The sequence below is a fragment of the Carettochelys insculpta genome, chromosome 7, assembly GCF_033958435.1.
Source record: "Carettochelys insculpta isolate YL-2023 chromosome 7, ASM3395843v1, whole genome shotgun sequence".
In the NCBI taxonomy this organism is placed as follows: domain Eukaryota; kingdom Metazoa; phylum Chordata; order Testudines; family Carettochelyidae; genus Carettochelys; species Carettochelys insculpta.
The window spans coordinates 6,575,427-6,598,004 of record NC_134143.1 but is presented as its reverse complement, the minus strand read 5'-3'; the positions used below and the strand labels follow the sequence as shown (position 1 = coordinate 6,598,004).

The 22,578-nt window shown below is 54.6% G+C and overlaps 1 protein-coding gene across 3 annotated transcripts; it reads left to right on the top strand.

The window, feature by feature from the left end:
- Positions 1 to 18: 18 nt before the first annotated feature.
- On the top strand, positions 19 to 21,270 carry ELOVL3 (ELOVL fatty acid elongase 3). Of its 3 annotated transcripts, XM_074999416.1 has the most exons (5): positions 19 to 178; positions 12,885 to 13,016; positions 17,266 to 17,417; positions 17,860 to 18,119; positions 20,326 to 21,270. In XM_074999416.1, the coding sequence occupies exons 1-5, from the start codon at positions 72 to 74 to the stop codon at positions 20,335 to 20,337; spliced, it is 663 nt and encodes a 220-aa protein (XP_074855517.1). In that variant the 5' UTR covers positions 19 to 71; the 3' UTR covers positions 20,338 to 21,270. The 3 variants fall into 3 exon arrangements, with proteins under 3 accessions (XP_074855517.1, XP_074855514.1, XP_074855515.1); XM_074999413.1 differs by having other exon boundaries at positions 17,860 to 21,270; XM_074999414.1 differs by lacking the exon at positions 12,885 to 13,016 and having other exon boundaries at positions 17,860 to 21,270.
- Positions 21,271 to 22,578: the final 1,308 nt, after the last annotated feature.

Here is a 22,578-nt window from a genome sequence, read left to right as displayed (position 1 = left end):
GTCCCGGCTGCGCGCCGCCGCCGGCCTGGCACTGAGCTGCTGCCGCCGCCGCTCCCGCAGGGGCCGGCCCCATGGAGCTGCTGGGCGCCAACCTGTCCGCGCTGCCGCGCCCGCGGGAGTACGACTTCGAGCAGCGCTTCGACGAGCTGCAGGCGATCCAGTGGATGCGCGAGAACTGGTGAGCGCGGGGGCAGGCCGAGCACAACCGAACCGAGCAGGGCCGGGCCGGGCCGGGCCGGGCCGGGACCGGACCAGTAGTTCCGGGCTGTGCCGAGCCGAGCCGAGCCGAGCCGAGTAGTACCGGGCTGGGCAGAGCCGAGTGCTGCCGGGCCGGTCCCAGCCGTGCCAGTGGCTGGAGCCCGCGGGACTCCAGCGCAGCGCCGGAGGCGGCTCGCTGCGCCCCAAGCGCTGGTCTGGAGCCGGCGGGGCGGTTCCCAGCTGCCGCCCGGTGGCGTCACGCCCCTGGGGTGCGTCTGTGCGAGGAGAGCCGCTCAGCTGCGGGTCCTGCGGGGGTCGGACCGGGTCGGGGGGTGGGAATGGTGAGAGCTCCGGCTGGGGGATGGGGGGCGTGCTTGGGGCTGGGACCCGAGGCTCGAACTGCAGGCGGGGGGGGGATTGGTCTGCGGGTGGGGGGAACAGGGGTTCGGGCTGCAGGCAGTGGGGGGCGTTGGGCTGCGGAAGGCGGGAGCGGGGGGGTTCAGGCTGCAGGCAATGGGGGGTGTTTGGGCTGTGGAAGGCGGGAGCGGGGGGGGTTCGGGCTGCAGGCAGTTGGGGGCGTTGGGCTGTGGAAGGGGGGAGCTGGGGGGTTCGGGCTGCAGGCAATGGAGGGTGTTTGGGCTGCGGAAGGGGAAAGTGGGGGGGTGTGGGCTGCGGGCAATGGGGGATGTTTGGGCTGCGGAAGGGGGGAGTGGGGCGTTTGGGCTGTGGGCAGTGGGGGTGTTGGGCTGTGGAAGGGGGGAGCAGGGGGTTTGGGCTGTGGGGGGTGTTTGGGCTGTGGAAGGGGGGAGCGGGGGGTTTGGGCTGCGGGCTGTGGGGGGTGTTGGGCTGCAGAAGGGGGGAGGGGGCCATTTGGGCTGTGGGGGTGTTGGGCTGCAGAAGGGGGGTTCGGGCTGCGGGCAGTGAGGGGCATTTGGGCTGTGGGGGGTGTTGGGCTAGGGGCAGCATTTTCCTAGAGCAGCCCCCAAAAGCAGCAGCGTACCCCCACCCGGTTCCCAGGAGGAAGTACAGCCAGATGGCTCTGCATGCCGTCCCTGCTGCTGACGCCACCCCTGCAGCACCCAGGCAGTGAGAGCTGCAGAGCTGATGCTTGGGCTGGGGGCAGCACACAGAGCCTCTGGCTGCCCCTGACTTCCAGAGCCCCACAGGGTCACAGTACGCAGCAGGGGGAAGGCTCCCAACTCTCCCTCGCCAGCAGGAGTGCCAAAGTGGGGCAAGCCCCCACCCTGCTCCCGGCCACAGGGAGCTTAAGGGCCAGAGGAAAAGGTGTGATGCTGGAGGCCCGCCCTGGGCTGGAACCACAGTGCTGCTTTCTGGTGTGTGAGCTAACCCCGAAGAATGTGCACATAAAGCTTCTCTCGATCTTTTGGGGAAAAGGAGCTGGCTAACGAAATAGAGAACAAAGCTATTATCTGAGCGACACTGAGCAGGTACAAAGGTTAAATCCATACAGCGTCCGTGGAGCGTCATTCACAGAGCACCTGCCTTGCAATAACACTAGGTGAACTCTCGTGTTAATCTCAGTTTAAATATAGGGTCAAAATTGTCAGTGAAAGTTTAATATCAAACTCCTTCCTACCCCATCCTTCCGAGAGCCAGGAGCTAAACTCCTTATATCTCTGCCTTGGACAGTGAAATCCATTCGACAAGAGGAGTCAACAGTTGCTAGATTTCATTAAGCATCATTCAATGTGCAATTGTTGTCTGCATCTCAAAGGAGGTGTTTGAGAGCGGCATCGTTCTGCTTGGTTCTCGTTTGAGCTCTCTCTCTTCCCTGGACACAAACATACATTGTAAAAGGAGTGTCTGCACGGTCATTTATCAGAGGGGTAGCCGTGTTAGTCTGGATCTGTAACAGCAGCGAAGGGTCCTGTGGCACCTTAGAGACTAACAGAAAAGTTTTGAGCATGAGCTTTCGTGAGCACAGACTCACTTCATCAGAACACAGTCATTGCTAGTCCTGGGTTAGCCGGCCCTGCTTTTAATCCTAAGGGGCTCCTCCTGAGTAGCAGTAACGTCTCAGCTGTCTTACCTAAGTGCCAAGATTGCTCTGTTACTGAGGTTCTTGGGCCTCTCTTGAAGTAGTTGGGTTCTGGGTATTCGTCTGACCCTGTCAATCTGTTTTTTCACTTCTCCTGGTGGCTAATTAAGTTTTGCAAATGCCTGGTGTGATGGGGTTTAGGTGTCCCTCTGCACTGCATGCCGTCCGCTGGCAGGAGTGACTCACTCAGCAGGTACAACAGGAGGTTTATTAGGCAACAGATGCCCAGTTTCTCGCAGAAGCATCAGTACAGCAGTCAGACAGTCCTTCCAACCCGTCCTGGCGAGAAGAGCCCAAGGGGTGCCCCTCTGGGGTGTAGCTTTCCCCCTCCTCAGGCTGGCTGCCTTCCAGCTCCCTCTCCCTCTAGCCTCTAACTGCCACCACCCGCCCCCCACATTCAAAACCAGCTCGGCTCCTCCCTCCTCTTTGTTCAGGGCTGAGGTGTTACCTGCCAGTGTAGGTTATAGCCCCAGGGTCATCCTTAGCCACTGGGAGCTGCTCTGCTTGTCTCCCACATCCAGCCTGAGTCTCACACATGCACTCCCCCCACTCCATCACATCTGGTAGAGATCTTCAGGGTGCTACATGACAGCTTGTTTGTTTTCTTGGTGGAAGAGGATAGTGTGAGGCAGAGCAGGTTCGCCTCAGCACTGTTCTACTTCTGCATTGATTCTCTGGCCACCAAGTGTCCTCTTCCAAGATTACAAAGCTGTCTGCATGCTTGGTAACCTCTACTGAGGTGATGCTTAACCTGTGCGTCCTTCAAGAAAACTTGGCACTGTATTAGTTTTTCCTGTGGCAGAGGTGTGCCATGAAGTTGTTTTGGTCTAATCCATAGTTAAAACTCTGATGCATCAACTGACAAGCATAAGAGATTGGAAATTAAATGTACTCTCCTGTCTTTTTCTTGTAGAGGCTGCTCAATGGCAGCATTCCCCCATGCCAGTCCCCCTGACAGGAAGAGCGTGTATGCCATTAGCTGTGCAGGGCACAGTGGCAATTTGCACAGCCAGAGGAGGAGTTACACCACAAAACAAGGAAATACAGCAAACTCTTTCCTATCCCGCAGCCCCGGGACTTGGGGGGTTGCTGGATATTCCAGCATTCTGGATAACAGAGAGGTAGACCTGGCAATGCACAACACTGGAAAAAAAAAAACAGGCTTAGATATCAAGAAACAAACCAAAATGTCTGCACAGTACTTTAGTTACCAACAGTGGCAGTGTTGTACGCTGTAAAAGTGCACTCTATTTGCTGTATTTATTTGTATTTACTCTGATTGCACTGTACTTTTGGAAACCAGAACTAAAACTTACTTATGATTGACATGCTGGTTATTTGAGAGTTCCAGATGATCTCTCGGGACTATGAAAGAGTTTATTGTGCATTCACTTCCGCGGTTGGAATTTACAAGGAAGTTTACGTTGGAGGTCATGTTTCATTTACGCTTTCAGCTCAGCCACAGGCAAATCTGTGGCCCCGGGGATCTTGCCGTGCAGAGGAGCATGTTGCAGGTGCATTAGATTTGTCCATGTGTGGAATTCCTAGGCTGGCCTGTTAAGATTTGCACTGAGCCACAATATTAATCAGAACTATCAGTCTACAAAGGGCTGAGGTTTGTGTGCAGGGGTTTGGTTTGGGGGCCAGCTAATTTGACACCCGAACTTAAAACATCTGCGTTTTATTGATCTTCTTGACTAAGCTGAGATTAGATGACAAATGCCCAAGGCACATGCCCTGACCCGTTTCAGTATTGGTAACCCCAGCGTCCTGCCGTTTGAGGATGCTAATTCGGAAAGCCTAACCTGCACCCTGTTTCCATTGGGACATCGATTGTGCGTTCCTGGTTCTAAGCATGGAAATGTGAGTGGCTGGAAGGGGGGGGGGGGGGGGGGCGGGGGGCGGGGGGGGAAGTTGTCTCCTTGTTGGACTGACCTCTGGTGATAGAGAGGTGGTTTTTAGCTCTTACAAACTGTTCTCCAGCACTGAGAAACATGATGAGAGAAACAGCCTTGGTAAGCAACTCTGGCATGAGGTCACTCGTTTGTTAGTGGCTTAGAGTCATTTGGAAGGAGTTCAGCCCCAAAATGGGAGGGGCTCTGAAAGAAGGTTTCTTAGAGAAGGTGTCTCCCCAGCATACCACAATACGGGACTAGAGTACCTTGTGGTAAACTGTTGTATGCATTTGATGGAATGAAAGGGCTGGTTGTCCTGGGTGCTAAGAAGGCTGTCCCTGCACACCATTAAGTTGCCAGGCATGGTTTAGATTTGGAGTAGAAACTTTTGCTTGCTTAGTCCCACGGCAAATATGCTGTGGGTGTAAGGGTAGGAGGGAGTCCTCCCAAAGATCAGATGATTAAGCAAATAGAGAGAACAATTCAACCCAAGCCTTTTGAAATAAAAACGAAACTATTGTTCTCAAAACAATCTTAAGCAAAGCTCAGCAGACTTATCTTTCACAGAGCAGTATTCGTTCCTTTCCACGGTACCTTGGAGCCCTCCTTGTTGGGGATGGCGGAAAGGTTAATTTGGTTCCGGGACCTTGAACTCGCTGCTTGCCGTTAAACTAACTCTTATCTTTAACAGGCTTCCTGTTGATGTTCACAAGTCAGTCACAGACAGCTCGTGCCCCTGTTGTGGCCAGTCTGGGGAACACCTCGGAGCGCTGGCTGGCTTCCCCACTTGTTGGTTTTGGCAGGTCCTTCTCTCTTGGGCAGGCTGGGGTGTGTCATGCCCTTGTCTTGGTGCCATGCAGCGCAGCTGATGTCAGGACCAGGTGAGAAATAGTGGGAGATCTCCTGCATCAAACTGGGGTCCTCACTGGTTTGGCAGTCCAAATGTGCTCACTAGCATGGTGACACCTGGATGACATCCTTCACCGGTGAACCTTGAGGATCATAGAATCCCAGGGGTGGAAGGGACCTCAGGAGGTCATCTAGTCCAGCCCCCTGCCCAAAGCAGGATCAACCCCAGCTAAGTCATCCCAGTCAGGACCTTGTGAAGCCGGGACTTAAAAACCTCTAGGGATGGAGAATCCACCGCCTCCCTAGGCATCACATTCCAGTGCTTCGCCTCCCTCCTGGTAAGGGAAGCAGAAGTCATTAGATATTCTCCAAGCCAACTCGTTCAGTAGTCACGTTGTTTCTCCTTCTCCAGAGTCCCAGAAGGTGTGACGGACAGAACAGGCCTTCTGGTGTCAAATCAGCCTGACTTCCAGTACACCATGTGTCCAGCTGCTGGTTTCGGACTCCTGTCTGCAAGCTGTGACATCAGCAGAGTCCTAGGCTCATAGCACCAGTCCTCTCTTGTTAATATGTATTCAGCCTCTTTGCTCTATCTTCTCTATCCCCCTTCCCTACATTACTGTGACCCCATAAGCTTTCATCCACTTCCGGCTCAAATGGCAAGCAGTGCTGCTCTCGTCAGGCCAAAGCTGAGGGCGTGGGCAGTGGCTCATTTGAGTAGGCTGGTGAACGTGCGCTCTCGTTCCTGAGCTGTCTGCCATCTGCATTTGCAAAGTCCCTGCCTCCAAAGGAGGCAGTGGCTTGTAGAAGAGAAACAAATCTGACTCCTTCCTCCTACCCAGAGCTGTGCAAGCTCTGGCATGGTCTCACCTGGTAGGCTGCCGATGGGGCCAAGCGTGCTATACCATGTGCCCCCTCGGGCGCCTCAGATCAGCATTGGCCCTGATCCACTTGCACCCCGGCGGTGACAGCGGGAAAGGAAAGCAGCTGGGGAAGTGCTGCTGGGAAGGAGATCCCTTTCCTGGGGGCTGAGCCTGCCTTGGGATGGGCTGGTGGTTCTGCCTGGTATCCGGCAATGCTGCCAAGCCAGGAAAGAGGGTCTTGTGGTCAGAGTGAAGGACTCGGACTTGATTAATCTGTTCTTGTTTCCCATCTCTTCCGTGGAGCTGGTGGCACTTCTAGCCTGCCCTTGGTCGCTCTTGGCTCACAGATGAATTCATTTTGTACAGTCACAAGCACCTCAACTTCTTGAGCCAGCTGTGGAAGGTACAGCTGTATTTTCATACCATACGCGCCCCCCCTCAGTTCCTTCGGCAGTAAGCCAGGGCATTAGCCATCCCCTTCCCCATCGTTCCCAGTGGTCATAATTCTGGCACCTCCGAGAACATCTCCCCCTCCCCGCACCTCTTGCCTATCTCTTCGGTATGTAGCTAGCCTAGGCCGTGTCTGCACTGGGCCAAAATTTCGAAAGGGCCATGATAATGGCCAAATTGGAGAATACTAATGCGGCGCTGCAGTGAATATTCAGCGGCTCATTAGCATGCCGCCGGCCGCGGCACTTCGAAAGTGCTGTGTTTCGATCGTACATGTCCAAATCCCCTTATTCCTATCGGCTGGTACTCATTTCAGCACCTCATTGGTAGTCTCTGATTTGGCCATTAGCATGGCCCTTTTGAAATTTTGGCCAAGTGTAGACATAGCCCTAGTATGGTAGGTCCCTGAGCTGATTTGGGTTTTGCCAGGCACTTGAGTGTCTCATTTATGTACAGACACAGGGAGCCCCCTGGTATCACCAGGCCCCACTCCAGGCAGGTCTGGTGAAAATGTTACTTGGTGACTGCTACTGCTGTGTTAGTGTGAGCAGCTTCTTTTTGGCTGAGACTGGGGATGTAACTTGAGCTTCCTGAGGAAACTGGGGCCTCTTCCTTCTCTCTTGGCCATGGTGCTAGGGCGCCCTTCCTTCCGTTTAAAAGGAATCGTCTATCAACTGTTACCCTCCACAGATGCACCCCTTCCTGGGCATGACATGATCAGTGCACCCATGGTGGAACCAAACCCTGTGGATTTCGCCTCTCCCGAGGGGCTGAACCCCCAGCTGGAATGGCCTGGGAGGCCAGGTTAGGAGAAGAGGCAGGAGACTTGTCTACCGACTCTTGGGCCTCTGAGCTGGTGTGGACAACAGTTTTCTCCCGCCTGTCTCGCTGTAGCCGGTAGGCAGCGTGCGAAGTGTGCTAGCAAATGAGCACAGCCCCCCGGGGAGGCGACTGTGAGGTTCCCGGGTCGCCTGCTGCATACAGCAGGCCGGATGGCCTTTCGGACTAAGCTGCATGCAGACTGCCACCAGAGTGGTGCTGCTCAGGGTGACGTGAGCCCAGCGTTCAGCCCCACCCATGCTCTGCTGTCTTCCCCGTTGGCAGCACTTGGCAGGAGTTGAGTACATAGGTGGGGCAGAGCAGACAAATCCAATGCTTAGTCATGCATAGCCGGTCAATGCTGGGAGTAGCTGTTTACCCTTGGGGTGTGTCACCGAGATGGAGGGAGTGTGTTTTGGACTGTGTCCTGCAAAGTGGCTGAGAGATGACCTTAGTCCCACTTGGACTTTCTTCATGCAGTCAGCTGGCCTCTTGGGACACCTGCACCGCAGAAGAAGGAAATCCTTAGCAGTCATCTCATTCGGGTTCATGGGGTTCATGCTACGGCACTGAATGTAGTGCTTGGATGTTCCTGCTAGGCCTGGTGAGCGGGTGGGTCCCAGAGCCCAGGCTTAGCCTGCAGGGATGGCCACTCTGCTATTTTAGCCTGTTGAGCAGGGCTGGGGAACCTTCTCTAAGTCGGAGGCCACTGACCCACAGAGAAATTGGTTGGGGAGCTCCCCATAAGTGAGAAGCAAAATAACCAACCCTCACTGATGTGTCCCCTGACTGAGACACCTCACTCCTCTCGTGATCCAGCCCTATGGAAAGGGGCTGGAGGGCAGAAGGAGGGAGGAGGAACTGAGGTTAAGGGCTTCTTCTAGGCCAGATTAACTCATCGGAGGGTCTGTGGCAAGCAGATTTCGTGGACTCCCGGTGGTCTACAGGGCTAACCTGCTTGCTTGCCTATAGCTGTCTAGAGTTATGGTTTACCTTATGGTGTTGATTTGTATGTTTGTTGTAATAGGTTATGGGAGGTTTCTATTGACAGTTTGGCTGTAGCTCAAGGGACACATCCTGTGTGTGGAGCCAAGGCAAAGCTATCTGGCACACGCCTGGGCCATTCACCCAGGTAGCCAAGTCAATGTGCATCGATGCAGAATCACAGACTCACAGGGCTGGAAGGGACCTCAGGAGGTCATCTACTCCAGCCCCCTGCTTCAAGCAGGATCAACCCCTACTAAGTCATCCCAGCCAGGACCTTGTCCAGCCAGGATTTAAAAACCTCTAGGGATGGAGAATCCACCACCTCTCTAGGCAACGCATTCCAATGCTTCACCACCCGCCTGGGGAAGTAGTTTTTGCTAATATCCAACCTACTCCTCTCCCTCTTCAACTTCAGACCATTGCTCCTTGTTCTGCCGTCTGCCACCACCGAGAACAGTTTCTCACCCTCCTCCTTAGAGCTCCCCTTCAGGAAGTTGAAGGCTGCTATTAAATCAGCCCTCAGTCTTCTCTTCTGTAACCTAAACAAGCCCAGATCCCTCAGCCTCTCCTCATAGGTCATGTGCTCCAGCCCCTTCATCATTTTCGTTGCCCTCCGCTGAACCTGCTCCAGCAAATCCACATCCTTTTTATACTGGGGGGGCCCAAAACTGGACACAATATTCCAGATGTTATTCCCCTCTATTCTGCTCTGGTGAGGCCACAACTTCTCTAGATCTGCTCACAATGCTCCTCCTAATGCACCCTAGTATGCCATTAGCCTTCTTGGCTACAAGGGCACACTGCTTACTCATATCCAGCCTCTCATCCACCGTAACCCCTAGGTCCCTTTGCAGAACCTTCCGCCTAGCTCAAGCAACCTTCACTGGAGGAAGGGCTGGAACCTCCATTCCAGTGCATCTGATGCAGCAGGGAATTTTATGCTCCAATAAATCTGTTAGTCTACCAGGTGCCTTGTTCTTTCATCAGTGTACGGTGTTATAAAAGTAGTGTTCCAGCCGCAGGGCTGTTGTCCCTGGGAGGTGGCAGAATAACAACCATTGGTGATGACGGCGAGGGTGGTGGTGGCTGACGCCGCAGTTTACAATAGAAGGAGCGGAGCTATGAGTAGTATGAAAATACAGCGGTCTGTCCCCCAGCTCGCTTTTGAAGTCAGGCTGTTCGTGACTGTGTTAAACACATTAGTACCCTGCTTGCAACTGCACAAGAGTTCCTGCTGTTTGCATGTGGCAACGGCGCATATCAAGGTTCCCAGACACTGAATAATTAAATACCGGGCCTGATGCTGGGACAGAGGAACTGTCAGTCTTAAAGGTTGTCACTGGAGATTCATTCGGGCTCTGGGGTGGGGCTAAAAAGGAGGGGTTCAGGTGGGCTGAGGGCGTGTGTGCAGCGCCTGGAGGGAGGGCGTAGGAGCGGGCTGGGGGTGGGGGCTGGGAAGGGTGATGGGGGAGCGCTTACCTGCACAGCTTCCTGGGGGACACGGGGCTCTGTCCCCGCTCCCCTGCCTGCTCACAGGCACTGAGCCCTGCTGCTCCCACTGGCTGCAATTCTAGGGCCCCCAGGCCCGATCCGGCCTGCAAGACCCAGGGCTCCCCCCACCCTCTGCAGCACTAGTGCCGTCTCCCAGCTGCAGGGGAACGTGAGGGCAGCCCCGAGACTCGCAGGCCAGATCCAGACAAGCCTCAGGCTGGCTCCTTAGAGCAAGGCGAGGTCAGCTGAGCCCAGCTCTGTAACTGGCTGCCACAGGTTACCTCGCCGTGTCCCCGGGCCCTGTGGGCAGGCCTGCCGAGGCGGAGCTGGGGCGACCGGTTGCTCTCCTCACCTCCCGTTGGGTGGCGGCAGCTGGAGCTGCCACCCACCCACACCTCTCTGCAGGCCAGAGGGAGAGCTGGGGGTTTAGCCTGAGAGGGCGGAAGAGGGAGGTTTTTCCCTCTGTTCTGTACCATGCTGGTCTTCGAACCCTTACTAATGAGCCGGGACGGAGCGTCCCGCACCCCTTCCTCTTCCGCACGCGCCGCGTCTCTGGCGTCCGCGGCGGCTTCGCTGGCACAGTAACCCGGGAGTATTTGGGGCACTTTTTTAGCCGCCTCCTAACGAAACATAGCAGCCCTGTGCCTACGCCGCCATTCACCCCGACGGCCTTGCCCCGCGTGGCCACTCGAGGAGCTTCTCTGTTGAAACCCCCGTGAGTTTTACGGCCCTGGGAATGAGTCGCGGCTGGTGGACGGGGACCGGAATTGTGGGTGGGATCCTGGCGCGCTGAGAGCAGCAGAACTTGGCAGCGAGCACATGGGGGGGTGCAGCTGTTTGGGTCCCGTTCACCACCCGTGAGTCGCAGAGCCCTGGTAGTGCTGCCACCCCTGCGGTGCCTCTGGCCCTGGCTGTCAGTGCCAGGCTTGCTCCCACGCCCCTGTGCACCTGTGCCAGCTAGCTTTGCCTGAGCCCCGCAAGCCGGATGCGTCCCTTGTGCCCCAGCCAAACTGCCAATAGAAACCTCCCATTGCCTATTACAACAAACGTATCATCAAAACCATACATCTAGGGAGCTCGGACCCTGCCTGCCTTTGCAGCAATTGAGATACGGGTGGGGGCCAGGGCTGGCGTCTCCATGCAGGGCCACTCTAGGGCGGACAGGGAGCTTGGTTGTGTGCGATGCTGCTTGGCTGTAATGTCACTATGTCAGGCTTACGGGGAGGAGCTGGCCAGAGCAAACGCTAGGGCAGGCAGGTCTGTCTCCGTGGGGCTCCGGGGCCCGGTGTGTGCAGGAGATCGGGTCGTAATGATCCCTTCTAGCCTTCATCTATTAGGCTATGCCTACACCAGCACGCTACGTCGAAGTAGCCCATTTCGACGTAAGAACATCGCAATAGGCTACTTCGACGTGTATCATCGAAGCAGCAACAGAGAACATTGAAAGGAGCCGCCCTGGGAGGAAATGCGGAGCATCCACACACGCAAGCGCTCCCGGTCGAAATAAGGGGCCAGCAAAGCCACAAGCTGCTCCCTTAAAGGGCCCCTCCCAGACACTCAGCCTGCACAGCACGAGATCCACAGAGCCGACAACTGGTTGCAGACCCTGTACATGCAGCATGGACCCACAGCTGCAGCAGCAGTCAAGCCCTGGGCTAAGGGCTGCTGCACACGGCAACCATAGAGCCCCGCAGGGCTGGACAGAGCGTCTCTCAACCCCTCAGCTGATGGCCACCATGGAGGACCCCGCTATTTCGACATAGTGGGACACGGATCGTCTACATATGCCTTACTTTGACGCTGAACGTCGAAGTAGGGCGCTACTCCCATCTTCGGATAGGAATAGCGATTTTGACATCTTGCCGCCTAAAGTCGATTTCAACGTCGAAATAGCACACGGTGCATGTAGACGTGACACGTGCTATTTCGACGTTGTGCTGGCTCCTTCGAAGTATCCGGCTAGTGTAGATGCACCCAAAATCTCCTTTTGTTTGGGGGCAGGGCAGAAGGCCTCGCATCTCTGCCAATGCAGTACAGGCCTGGCCTGTACCATGTCCTGCTTGTGTCTGGAATCTTAAGAGTTTTGCAGGCGCTGCTGATTTGTGTTTGGGTTGGGTGCAGAGCGGTAGCAGGAAGTGGTATTTGGGTCGTGGGAGCTTGCTTCCTGCCGCAGACTCATGGCCAGCAGAGTGTTCAGTTGCCGTGGGGTGACACTGATCTCCTGCACACACCATTTCTACCCTGACTGAATAGACCTTGTCAGCTCTGGCCCTCCCCTTGAGCAATCTTCCTCTGAAACTCCCTCACTCATGCATCTGACCAAGCGAGTCTCTGCCCATGAAAGCTGATGCTCTAAAATGTCTGTTAGTCTATCAGGCGCCGCAGGATGTCTTGTTGTTTAGGAAGATACAGACTAACTCGGCTCCCTCGCTGGTACTTGTTCAAGACTCTGCACTAGTGGTCGCTCAAGCCAGGCTACAAGGGCCAGACTCTGGCTTGAGTTGCATCTGCTGCCCTACGTTTCACCTGCAGCTTCTCTTTGCTTCCCATCCTGTTCCACTGCTGGGCACTGCTAAGCGCCAGAGCTGCGGGAGCTGGTAGAGGGTTTGCAAAGGTCTCCAGGGCGACAGGCTTGGGATGCTCTAGTTGCCCGGGGTGATGGCTTTAATTTTGTGAAGATCATTTTCATTCTTCAGAAAGGCATTCCGCTGGCCAGGGCGGGGGAGTGGGTTTTGTGTGGGCTGGTAGGTTGTCAGGAGTGCCGAGAATGCGGGTCCCAGGTCTGGGAAGCCGAGGCCAGGACGTGTCGCAGCATGACGGAATGTTTTTTCAACCCGTCTGCTGTGAGGTTCTGCCACCGGGCGCTGGGGTGGGGGCTGCTGGCTTTTCCTGCTGGTGCGAAAACGGCAAGGAGCGATGGCCTCCTCGCTAAAGACGGGGAAGGAGCTAATCTGGAACCAAGTAAAACAGCCCTGTTCTTGCAGCTGAAACCCCGTGCCAGCTGGACCTCCCTAGGACCTGGCAGGGCAGAGAAGCACTGCCAAAGTGTCTCTTCCTCCATCACCAAGGGTGTTTTCTGCTGCTCCTCTTCCGGTCAGGGCCTGCTCCTCCTGGCTGCAGCGAGGGAAGGAGCAGATGCTCTCAGGAGTGCAGGACTCCATTAGATTCCTGCTTGTCTGAGCTACCAGAGCCCCGCACCAGGAGCACGGGGTAGGTCCTAGTCTGCCCATGGCACGTACCAGCCTGTCTGAGAACTCTTCCTCCCGCTTGCAGGCGTAAATCCTTCTCCTTTGCCCTGGCGTACGTGCTGCTGATCTTCGGAGGCCAGCATGTCATGAAGCAGCGGAGAGGGTATGACCTGCGCATGCCACTGGTCCTATGGTCGCTCAGCCTGGCCCTGTTCAGGTAAGAACGGCGGCTCTGACTCATCCACAGCTGGCGGTTCCTGTTCAGCCGTAGGGCCCCACTGTTCAGCCCTGCCTGGAGAGAGGGAGGGAGAGGCATTTCCTCCCCAGAAGGGCAACAGAGTTTTGAAAAACTTCCCCAGACACTTTCCCCACACCCCTCAGTCCTGTAGATGGGATCCCAAAACTGGGGGAAGGGTTCTGGTAAGTCTTAGCTTCCTTCCCCACCCCATCTCAAGTGTCTGGCTGTGAGCCCATCCTACCAAGACTTCTGTCTGCCTTCCCCACCAGCAGGCTCTGCCCTGGCATGGTGGCGGCCTTCATCTACGACAGACAGGCGGCAGCGTCGGCGAGAGAGGGCTCTGGGCTCCGTCGTGGCCACCTGTGGGCAAAACGGGGTGCCAGCACTCAGCAGAGCTCAGCCTGAGCTACAGAGCAGAAGCCTGGGGCCGTGAGCTACTTCCCCCAATGGGCTGAGCAGTGGTGGGGCTGAAGGTTTTGTGCTGTCCTGTGTAGGTTCTGACACTGCCCTATGCATGTAGAATCAGAAACCTTTTGGAGCTGTTGACTGTGGTGGTCACCCCAGAGCTTAAGCTCTCCTAGGTACACTGGGCATAGGTTCTGGACCGTCCTGAAGATAAGGACCCAGACCTTAAACTTGACTGCTCAGTCTCCACTCTGGGCAGGTCCCTTAGAGCTGAAGTGGACAGACTCACCGACCTGTCCTTTCTTCTGGTGGCTGGTTGACCATGACCCTGAGCAGAGGCAAAGACCTGCCTGGGCTGTGCAGAGCTCAGCTAGCCTGGTCTGGAGATGCAGGACCCTGAAAACTGAGGTGTGAGCAGAGCAGTGCCTGTTCCCTGCCCGGCTCTTTGCACTGACTCCTGAGGAGAACACACAAGGGGCTGCCAGCTCCTCTCTGGCCAGAGGCTTGAGCTGGCCGACTGTGCCATTATTTCAGGCGTTGCCAATGCTTGGCTTATCTGTGGTGCATTTGTGAGGTGCTCAGGGAGATTTTCCAGTGCAGGAAGACATGCTACTTGTTCTTGCAATGGTGAGGATAAAAACCAGGTAGCCAAACGCCCAGGCTGAGCTGATTGATGGTAAACAGATTCCTTTTGAGAACAGGGTTTTATTTATCAAGTAGCAGCAACAGGTGAGTCATAAGGGTGAGCTAGAGATCTTCCATCTCGTGCATCCGTGTCACAGATTCAGTTTTTTGGCTTTGAACCATCTACAAACTCTCCCCAAGCAAACCGCGCGGGCAGCTCCAGCTTCCTGTAGCGCTCTAAGAGCCTGCCAAGGATGACTCAACCATGGCTTTGCTCTGTAATTTAGGGCCAGCAGCCAGCAGATTTCCCGCCCTCTTCTCAGCACCTGTTTGCTGCAGCGCGAGACTGTCCCACTCGCGAGCTGAACTGGCGTTAGATGCTAAAGCAGGAGCGGGAGGCGGCTGGCCCAGATGCTGGGGTCTGACTGGCCTGCGTGGTCCGTAGAAGGATGGCGGGGGTAGGGGCAGACGTGAAAGCTGGAACGACACATTGCTACGAAGCCTCTGGGCTGTTGCCCAGATAGTGCCCGTGCGCAGCTGCAGTGAAGCTGTAGCCTCACTTTGCTGGCTGCTAGCTTTGGGCAGCCGGCCCACGTGTAAAGGGGGTTCCTTGCTCTGCAGAGGTGTCTCTTTCAAAGAGCGTGAGGGTGGCTCTGGGAGCACGCACTGTGCAGTTCTCTTGTTGGCATGGTTTCCCAGGAGCCATTGCCTGGCATCGGCTAAGCGGAAAGCCCTGTGTGTTTGTACGCATGGGTTGCTGTGATACCGTTCTCAGCTTCTCGGCTCTCGCGTGGTACTTATAAGCACCATTCTGACAAGGTGGGTCTGGGTGAGGCATCACGCCAGCTCAAACTGCTACTCAGCTGATACTCACATGGGAGGCTCTTAGTCACCTCCCAGTGCAGTAAGACTCCAGTGCTTGTGTGTACGCTGGCCTTTTGCTGCCAGACTCCTTCCAAGTGGCTCCGCTTGCTCAGCAGGAGCAGTAATGGGAGGGTACCATAGCTGGGGCGGGTGCTGGCCTTTGACCGCTGTGCTGGGAAGACCAGGGCTGCATTAAACTTCTTGGTACAATAGTTTATTCGCTAAGAATGGTGATTCGGGGGCAACTGAAACCATCGGGGAGTTTGGGTCCGACTCAGCAGATAGCTTTGTCCCACATTTAAAAAAAGAATTTGAATTCAAAATGGCTGGTTCTCCTGCTTTTGGAGGGACAAGTGGTTTGAGCACTGGCCTGCTAAACCCAGGGTTGTGAGTTCAATCCTTGGGGGGGCCATTTAGGGACTGGGGTAAATAGATGTCAGGGATGGTGCTTGGTCCTGCCAAGAGGGCAGGGGACTGGACTAGATGACCTCCCAAGGTCCCTTCCAGTTCCAGGAGACTCTGTGTGTGTGTGTGTGTGTGTGTGTGTGTGTGTGTGTGTGTGTGTGTGTGTGTGTGTGTGTGTGTGTGTGTGTGTGTGTGTGTGTGTGTGTGTGAGAGAGACTTTATTGTGAAACTCAGCTACCAGTTTCTCTGCTCTTGCTGTTCACATCTCCACATTAGCAACTGACAATGGGCCACAACCCCCTGACTGAACTGACTTGATTTCTCCTCTCTTGATGTTCACAACTCCACACTAACTGCTGATAATGGGCCGGTTCCACCCTGACTGAACAGACCTTGTCAGCTCTGGCCCTCCCCTTGAGCAATCCTCCTCTGAAACTCCCCCACTCATGCATCTGATGAAGCGGGTCTGTGCCCATGAAAGCTTATGTTCCAAAATATCTGTTAGTCTCTAAGGTGGCACAGGACTTCTTGTTGCTTTTGAACATACAGACTAACTCGGCTACACCTCTGATACTTGTCAGCTAGATTTGTTTCAACATTTTTTTTTTCTTTTAAGATGGGTAAAAGTTACCGGCCCAAATGAAAATTTCCAGATTGAACAAAATGTTTTGTTTGACTGGAAATGAATTTTTCAACCTTCCCTCCCCCAGCCTCCTTTTTCAACAAAGAGCATGCGTTTCAATTTTAGTTATTCCAAAACAGATTTTTGGGTTTGGCTTCTGGTCCATTGTCTGCTCAGCTCAAGCATGAGTCTCTGAAATCGTGCTGAAGGCAAGTAATCTGTGAAGGACTTGCTTAGCTGTCTCTCTCGACAACTGCTGTAGCTTCGACAAGCATGTGTAACATGGCAAAAACAACAGTGTTTATATAGATTTGTCGGAGTCTTGATGATTTACTGCTTGTGTGGAGGGGGAGCAGGGAACCAGGTCTTAGCTTAGGTATCTACCAGGGATAAAATCTGGCTCCTTCATGTCCTGTCTTTCTAGCCTATAGCAGGCGTCTAAGTTATAGCTGATCTCTTTCCACGTCCACGCAAGTGTTGGTTCCTGCCAGCCGTGCAGCTGTTCAGAAAGGGAGTGAAGTCCCGATTCTTCTCCATCAAATTGTCTCGGATTCTGGCTTTTTATTCGGAGGTGACATAGGAAGCAGGCCTCGCAGGGACTGTTGGGATCCCAGCTGGGGTCTGCCCTGCAGCACGAGCTGTTAGATGGCTTCTTAGTCTGAACACTGAGCCAGCCAGCTGGTGACAGCAATTTGCAATCAGATCAGCACCACTCATCACATAGTGGTCTCTGCCTCCGGACAACGGCCGTGTGGCTGATGGATGCTAGCTCCTCGGCGAGGCAGTGAATCTTTGCAGTTTATTGCAGGGGCCGAGATGAGTAAGTTGAGCTGGTGGCCCTCTGCCTAATAACAGCTTTCCAGTTATGTATTGTTAATTTGAGGCCCAGACCTGGCCCAACCTGCTGAAGCGCCAGCCAAGGGCTGTCCCCGGTGCTGGCAAGAGGGGCCTGGAATATCACAGCATATGCTAGCTCCCAGGTGAGGATCCCTAGTAAAACCTGGAGTGAGGGGCCGGGGGGGCTGCAGGTCCAGGACTGTGGTGCGTTGGCAGAGCTGTCTGGGGACCTATGGCTGTCTGAGTAGGAGCCAGTAGCTCTGCTGGCAAGCCAGGTATCCCAATCCATGCTTCCCAAGACAAGGAGGAGCTGTAACTAGAGCAAATGCAGGGTCAGCTGCCCTGCTGTGCAGGAGGCTGATTCCTTGGGTTCCCTGTGGAGGGGATGGAGTCGGCAGCTCTCTGGGGGAGCAGCCCCCCTTCTTGCACAGTTTTGTCATGTCCCGTGACGCTCGTGTGACTCTCTTGCAGCACCGTCGGCACCCTGAGGACATGGGGGTACATGGGATTCATCCTCTCCACCAGTGGATTTAAGCGATCTGTGTGCGATCAAAGCTTCTACACTGGCCCTGTCAGCAAGTTCTGGGCATATATGTTTGTCCTGAGCAAGGTGCCAGAACTGGGTGAGTGCCAGACCTTCTTTGCTTTATCTGATGTAGTTTATAAACTCTGCCCGCGCTACTGGCTGAAGGGCTCCGTCCCCCATAGGAGGGGCTGGCACTGCCAGCCTACCTTGTCTCCCTTTGTCTGATCCCTGATCCAGTCGCACAGGGTAGCACCAGCCAGCAACCTCCATCTAGCTCTGACCTCCCAGCATGGACATTTACGCAGGCAGCGGGGCTTGGGGAGAAGACCCAGGCCCGGGTTTTGACCCAGGCCCGTGCCACAAGGTGTACAGCACTGCAGTGTTTTGCACTGAGAGAAATACTCCCGTAGCCTGTGAACAATCTGGGGTGAGTCAAGGTTCTGGCTGGGTTGAGCAAGGTGATGGTTTATCTCTTTGCTGTAGCCTGAAGGCACATCAGCTGCTTTGCCTTCTCTGACCAGTGGCGTGTCTCTCCCCAGGCGACACCGTGTTCATCGTTCTCCGGAAACAACGCCTCCTCTTCCTGCACTGGTACCACCACGTCACGGTGCTGCTCTATACCTGGTACGCCTATAAAGACATGGTAGCTGGTGGCGGCTGGTTCATGACCATGAATTACGGCGTCCACGCCTTCATGTACTCCTACTACACGGCACGGGCAGCCGGCCTGAGGGTGCCACGGCCCTTCGCCATGGTGATCACCTTCACCCAGATCCTGCAGATGGTGATGGGCACAGTGGTGAGCGTCATGGCCTACTCCTGGATGCAGGATGGCATCTGCTCCACCTCCTGGGAACAGATCTTCTGGTCGTCCCTCATGTATCTCAGCTACCTAGTGCTTTTCTGCCACTTCTTCCGCGAGGCGTACCTGAAGGGGAGGGCCAAATCGAAAGGGGCCTAAAATAGAGCCAAGGGACAGCTGGGAGTTGGCGGGATTCTTGCTCCCTAGGCTGTTACCGAGTTGCCGGCCTGGCACGCTGGTGGGTGGGGCGGTTGGAAGGCTTGGGAGGAAGCTGCTTGCTGCCAGAACTTCTGCCATTGGACCTACGAAGAGCTCTTGGCATCTGCCACCGCGGCAGGGGGCTGCTCTCTGGGCCTTCCTGCCAAAGGCTGAGCACTGTTTGCTCTACTCTTTGGAGGGCTCGAGGGGATGCGATTGATCGTGGGAGAGAAAGGGGTAGTGCGTCAAGAGCCCGTCCCCGAATTTCAGGTTCTCACTTTTCCCTCCGCCCGCCCTCTGGCCTCCCCCACGGGTTGCACAGATCTTACCTTCCGTTCTGTTCCAAAAGGCCACACGTCCCTCGGGGGAGACGTGTCTGCTTCCTGGCTGGAGCGTCACACCTGGGGTGTGGTGGCTGTGTACCTGCTGCACAACAGCTGGACGTGCCAGCTGTGCAGGAGAGGGCCGAGAGCCCAAGCTCAGATGCCACTGACAGCCAGATGGTGACCCTTCATCTGAACAGCTCGCTAGGGCCAGGGCTGGAGACCTTGGCTGGCAGTGGTGGCATCGAATGGGAACACCCTAGTTTTCCTCAAGTCCATACGTCTCTCCTGCAAGGAAGTGGGGAGCGGGAGCCAGGAATGACTGGGAAGCTTTCGTTGCCTTGATTGGCTTAGAGTCCAGGGTTTGAAAGTACATTTTCTATTACGGGTCCTCCTGCTCCTCCAAGCCAGCTGACTTTAACTGGCCTTTACTTCCTTTCGTGGAGGGTAAGACTCCTCCTCTTTTCTGGGTTAAAACAGTGAACCCCAGTGGGAGCAGAGGGAAAGGAGACAGTCCCCAGCTGGTCCTGTACATAGCCGGCCTCCCTGCTGAGGGCAGAATGAAGACTCTCCCATGAGCTAGTTGCAGGAGGTGAAATGTCCTGGGACCTGCTGCAAAAAGCCAGAGGCCAGAACTCCAAATGAATAGCTCAAAACTTCCTCTTACCCCAGTGATGGGCTCGTGATGCTCACGTTGGTATGAACGTGTGCCTGGCTGCTTGCCTAGGTGGCTCCCCACCCCATCCCTGCCCCCCAACATCCTGCCACTGGCGATTGCCTCCGCTTTTAATAGAGGCTGGGTGAAGGCTGGGTTTAAATCCAGCTTCGGGATCCTGGAGCCAAACCAAGAATGCCCCTCGTGAGACTGGGCAGGGTCATCCCCCAGCCAGACGTTGGAGTTAATGTACACTGGCTGCACTTTAAGAACCCAGTTCCCCGTGGGGAGTATTGGGGACTGCTTTGATTTCAGTACTGTACAGCTGCAGAGATCGGGGGCCAATTCACAGCTCCTGCTGCTTTTATTAATTGAGATGTATGAGCGGGACTGGGGGCCCGGCCCCAGTTGTAACAGGTTCCCCTCTGTGGCCTTGGCAAATGCTTTCACCGTGTTGCCTCAGTTTCCCTCCCTGTAAAATGGGGAAGGATTCTGACCTACCTCCCGTGGGGTTTGAGGCGTGCGGCCTGCGAAGGGTTCTGCAGGCTAACGTTGTGCAAAGACTTGTTGCTGTGCAGTGCAGTCCCTGCTTGCGTTGCAGGAATTGCCTCTTCTAGGCACAGCCCCTGTCTGTTTCAGGCGGCGGTGCAGGTGCAGGAGACTGAAGCCTCACACACTAACTCCCAGGGGCAGCCAAGCCAAAGGCAGCTCTGTGTTGTAAGCTGTTGGCGGCAAGAGAATTTTGCATCCTAACACCTGGAGGGTGAAGTGGGTCCCTTGGGGGCACAATTAACTTGTGCCTGCAGATAGCTGCCTCTTCTTCCCTGAGCAGGAAAACAAAGGGTAAGAGTCCCTGGAGCAACAGAAACGAGTGTTAATGAAGCCAGGGATCCGTGGGGTCCGGGTTCCCTGCAAAGACACTGACGGCACTCCAGTAGTGTGTCTAATCAGGAGTGTGTATTCTCCCAGGGTCTAAGCTGCTCTTTGTTTCAGCAATGAAATCAATTTACGCTTCCTCGTTTCTCAGCTCTTCCATTGATGACTTGCACTGCACCTTGGCATGAGGCCTTTTCCCTGGCTGGCTGCTGGAAGAGAAGACACCCCTTCCCAGGCGGTGACTTCCGCATGGGGCAAGCCTGCTACAGCTCCTCCTCCCGTTGGAATTTGCATCCTGAGGCTGCACGAGGTCTTTGGTGAGGCTAGTTGTAAGTAACGAGCAGGGCCCAGAGCACCCCACACCAAACCTGCTGCAGTCGTTCCGAGTGCACAGTTACGCAGCCCGATGGACGCTTTCATTTTTAAGTTGCTGGGTGTCCCAGTTAGGAAGACAACATTAATCTGAACTGAACGTAAACAGGTGCAGTTTCCATCTACAGACGGCCAAAGCAGTAGCTCTACATTGTCACCTGGTGTAGCTCAGATGACCAGTCTGGGTAAAACTTCCAGGGAAGGGGCTTGTTTTGCCATCTCAAACTCCCTTCCCTCCAGTTTCGTCATCCCAGCTTCCAAAAGTGTCCCCTTCCTCTTAACTGTTGCCAGAGTGGAGTCCGGCATCTTCACGCCGGACACGGTGCAAAGTGGGTGGCAGCGTAGAGTTAACTATGGAACACTCTGTATTATTCATATTTATATTAAATAACCTCAGTTTATGAAATGCGGCCTCGGCCTGCAGCTGCCTCCTGCCCAGCGTGTTGCAGATTTAGCAGCTTGCTGCGGCTCCCTTGGGGTTTGTAGTAGAGCAGAACTCAGTGCAGGACGCCTCTGACTTCCTCAGCGTCAGTGAGAGTTGAAGGCTGGCATGTTCCCTGAGACCGGGGCGGGCTGCGGGAAGGTTGAGAAGAAGCTGGCAAAGCAGCCACCGGCAGAGAAATGTCAATGACTCCGAACCAGGTCTGCCAGTCCCTCCAGCTGCATCTGAAACGGTTACTATGTGACATATGACTTTGGTTAATAAAGTGTGTGTTTTACCACTCTCCTTTGCTTCTGGCCTCCCTTCTGGACTAACTGGAAAGCGAGGTGTGACTTCCTTTTCTCAGCCCTGCTTTCTTAGGAGGAAGAACGAGCCAGGGTGTGAGCAGAGGCAAATGCAACTTCTTGGACTTAGTTATTTGCATTTTTACTAAACCCTCATAAAGCATCTGGTCCAGCTCTGGTTTCACATGCTATCTCACGGAGGATCGTCTTCCTCCAGGAGGTAGGCTGGAGGAGAAGCAGAAAACAGTTTGGTAGCAGTGGAATAAGCCAAAGGCCACTGAACCATTATATGCTTTTGTTGCTGAGCTACGCAAACAAGAGCTTGGTTAAAACTCGTACCACAAACCACTGAGCTGTCGTGCACTCATTTGCTCCCAAAGTTTTGAGTCTTATCAAACTGATATTTTTTTTAAATGCCCTACTGGCTTTGTTTGCCTGGCATTCTTCCATGCATCTCCTTCCATCTCTTCCTACAGCTAGGGGAGGAAGAAAATCAAATGCACCGCTACAACGCGGGGAGTAACTGGCGTATTGTTCAGAAATCCCTGGTGGCTGTCACAGATCAAAACTAAACTGAGTCGTTAGTGTGATGCAGTTGCAATAAAGATTAATCCAATTCCGGGGCACATTTAACAAGTGTTGTATGTCAGTAAGGAGAGGTAATTATGAGCCAAATTGGCTGGGAGGACAAATTTTAAGTAGGAAACTGTGAATGGTGATTGGAAATTGTTTGAGAAGTTTTGTAGATGCTTCAAAAGCCACAAGTGAGGCACAATGCTAAGCTGGACAAGTTTCTTACTGGTGTGACTGCTCCTGGCATGTGGCGCCCACTTCTGCTGTCAAGGAGCAGGCTGAGGAATTGGCTCAGGGTGGAGCCCCCAGCATGAGGTAAGGGTGAGAGAACCTGCATCCTCGTGACAGTGACGGATCGCAGTCTGTTCAGCTTAAGGAAGAGAGAGCTGCGGGGTGACTAGATGAGTCTGTAAGTATCAACCGGAACAAATCAGTAGGACTGGGCTCTTCTGTCTAGCAGAGAGATTTAACGCCATCCGGTGGCTGGTTGCTGAAGCTGGCTAAATGCACACCAGAACCGGAAGTGCAGGTTGAGTGTAATTAACCAATGGAACAATTTACCAAGGCTGTGGTGGATTCTCCATCACTGACCATATTTCACATTGACTGGAGGGGTTTCTAACAGACCTGCTCTAGGAATTATTTGGGGGTGTGCCGGGCAGGGTTCCCTCTAATTTTTTCCATCCGTGGACAGAATAAACGTTACGTGCATCCAGGCCCGTATGGTTGTGCA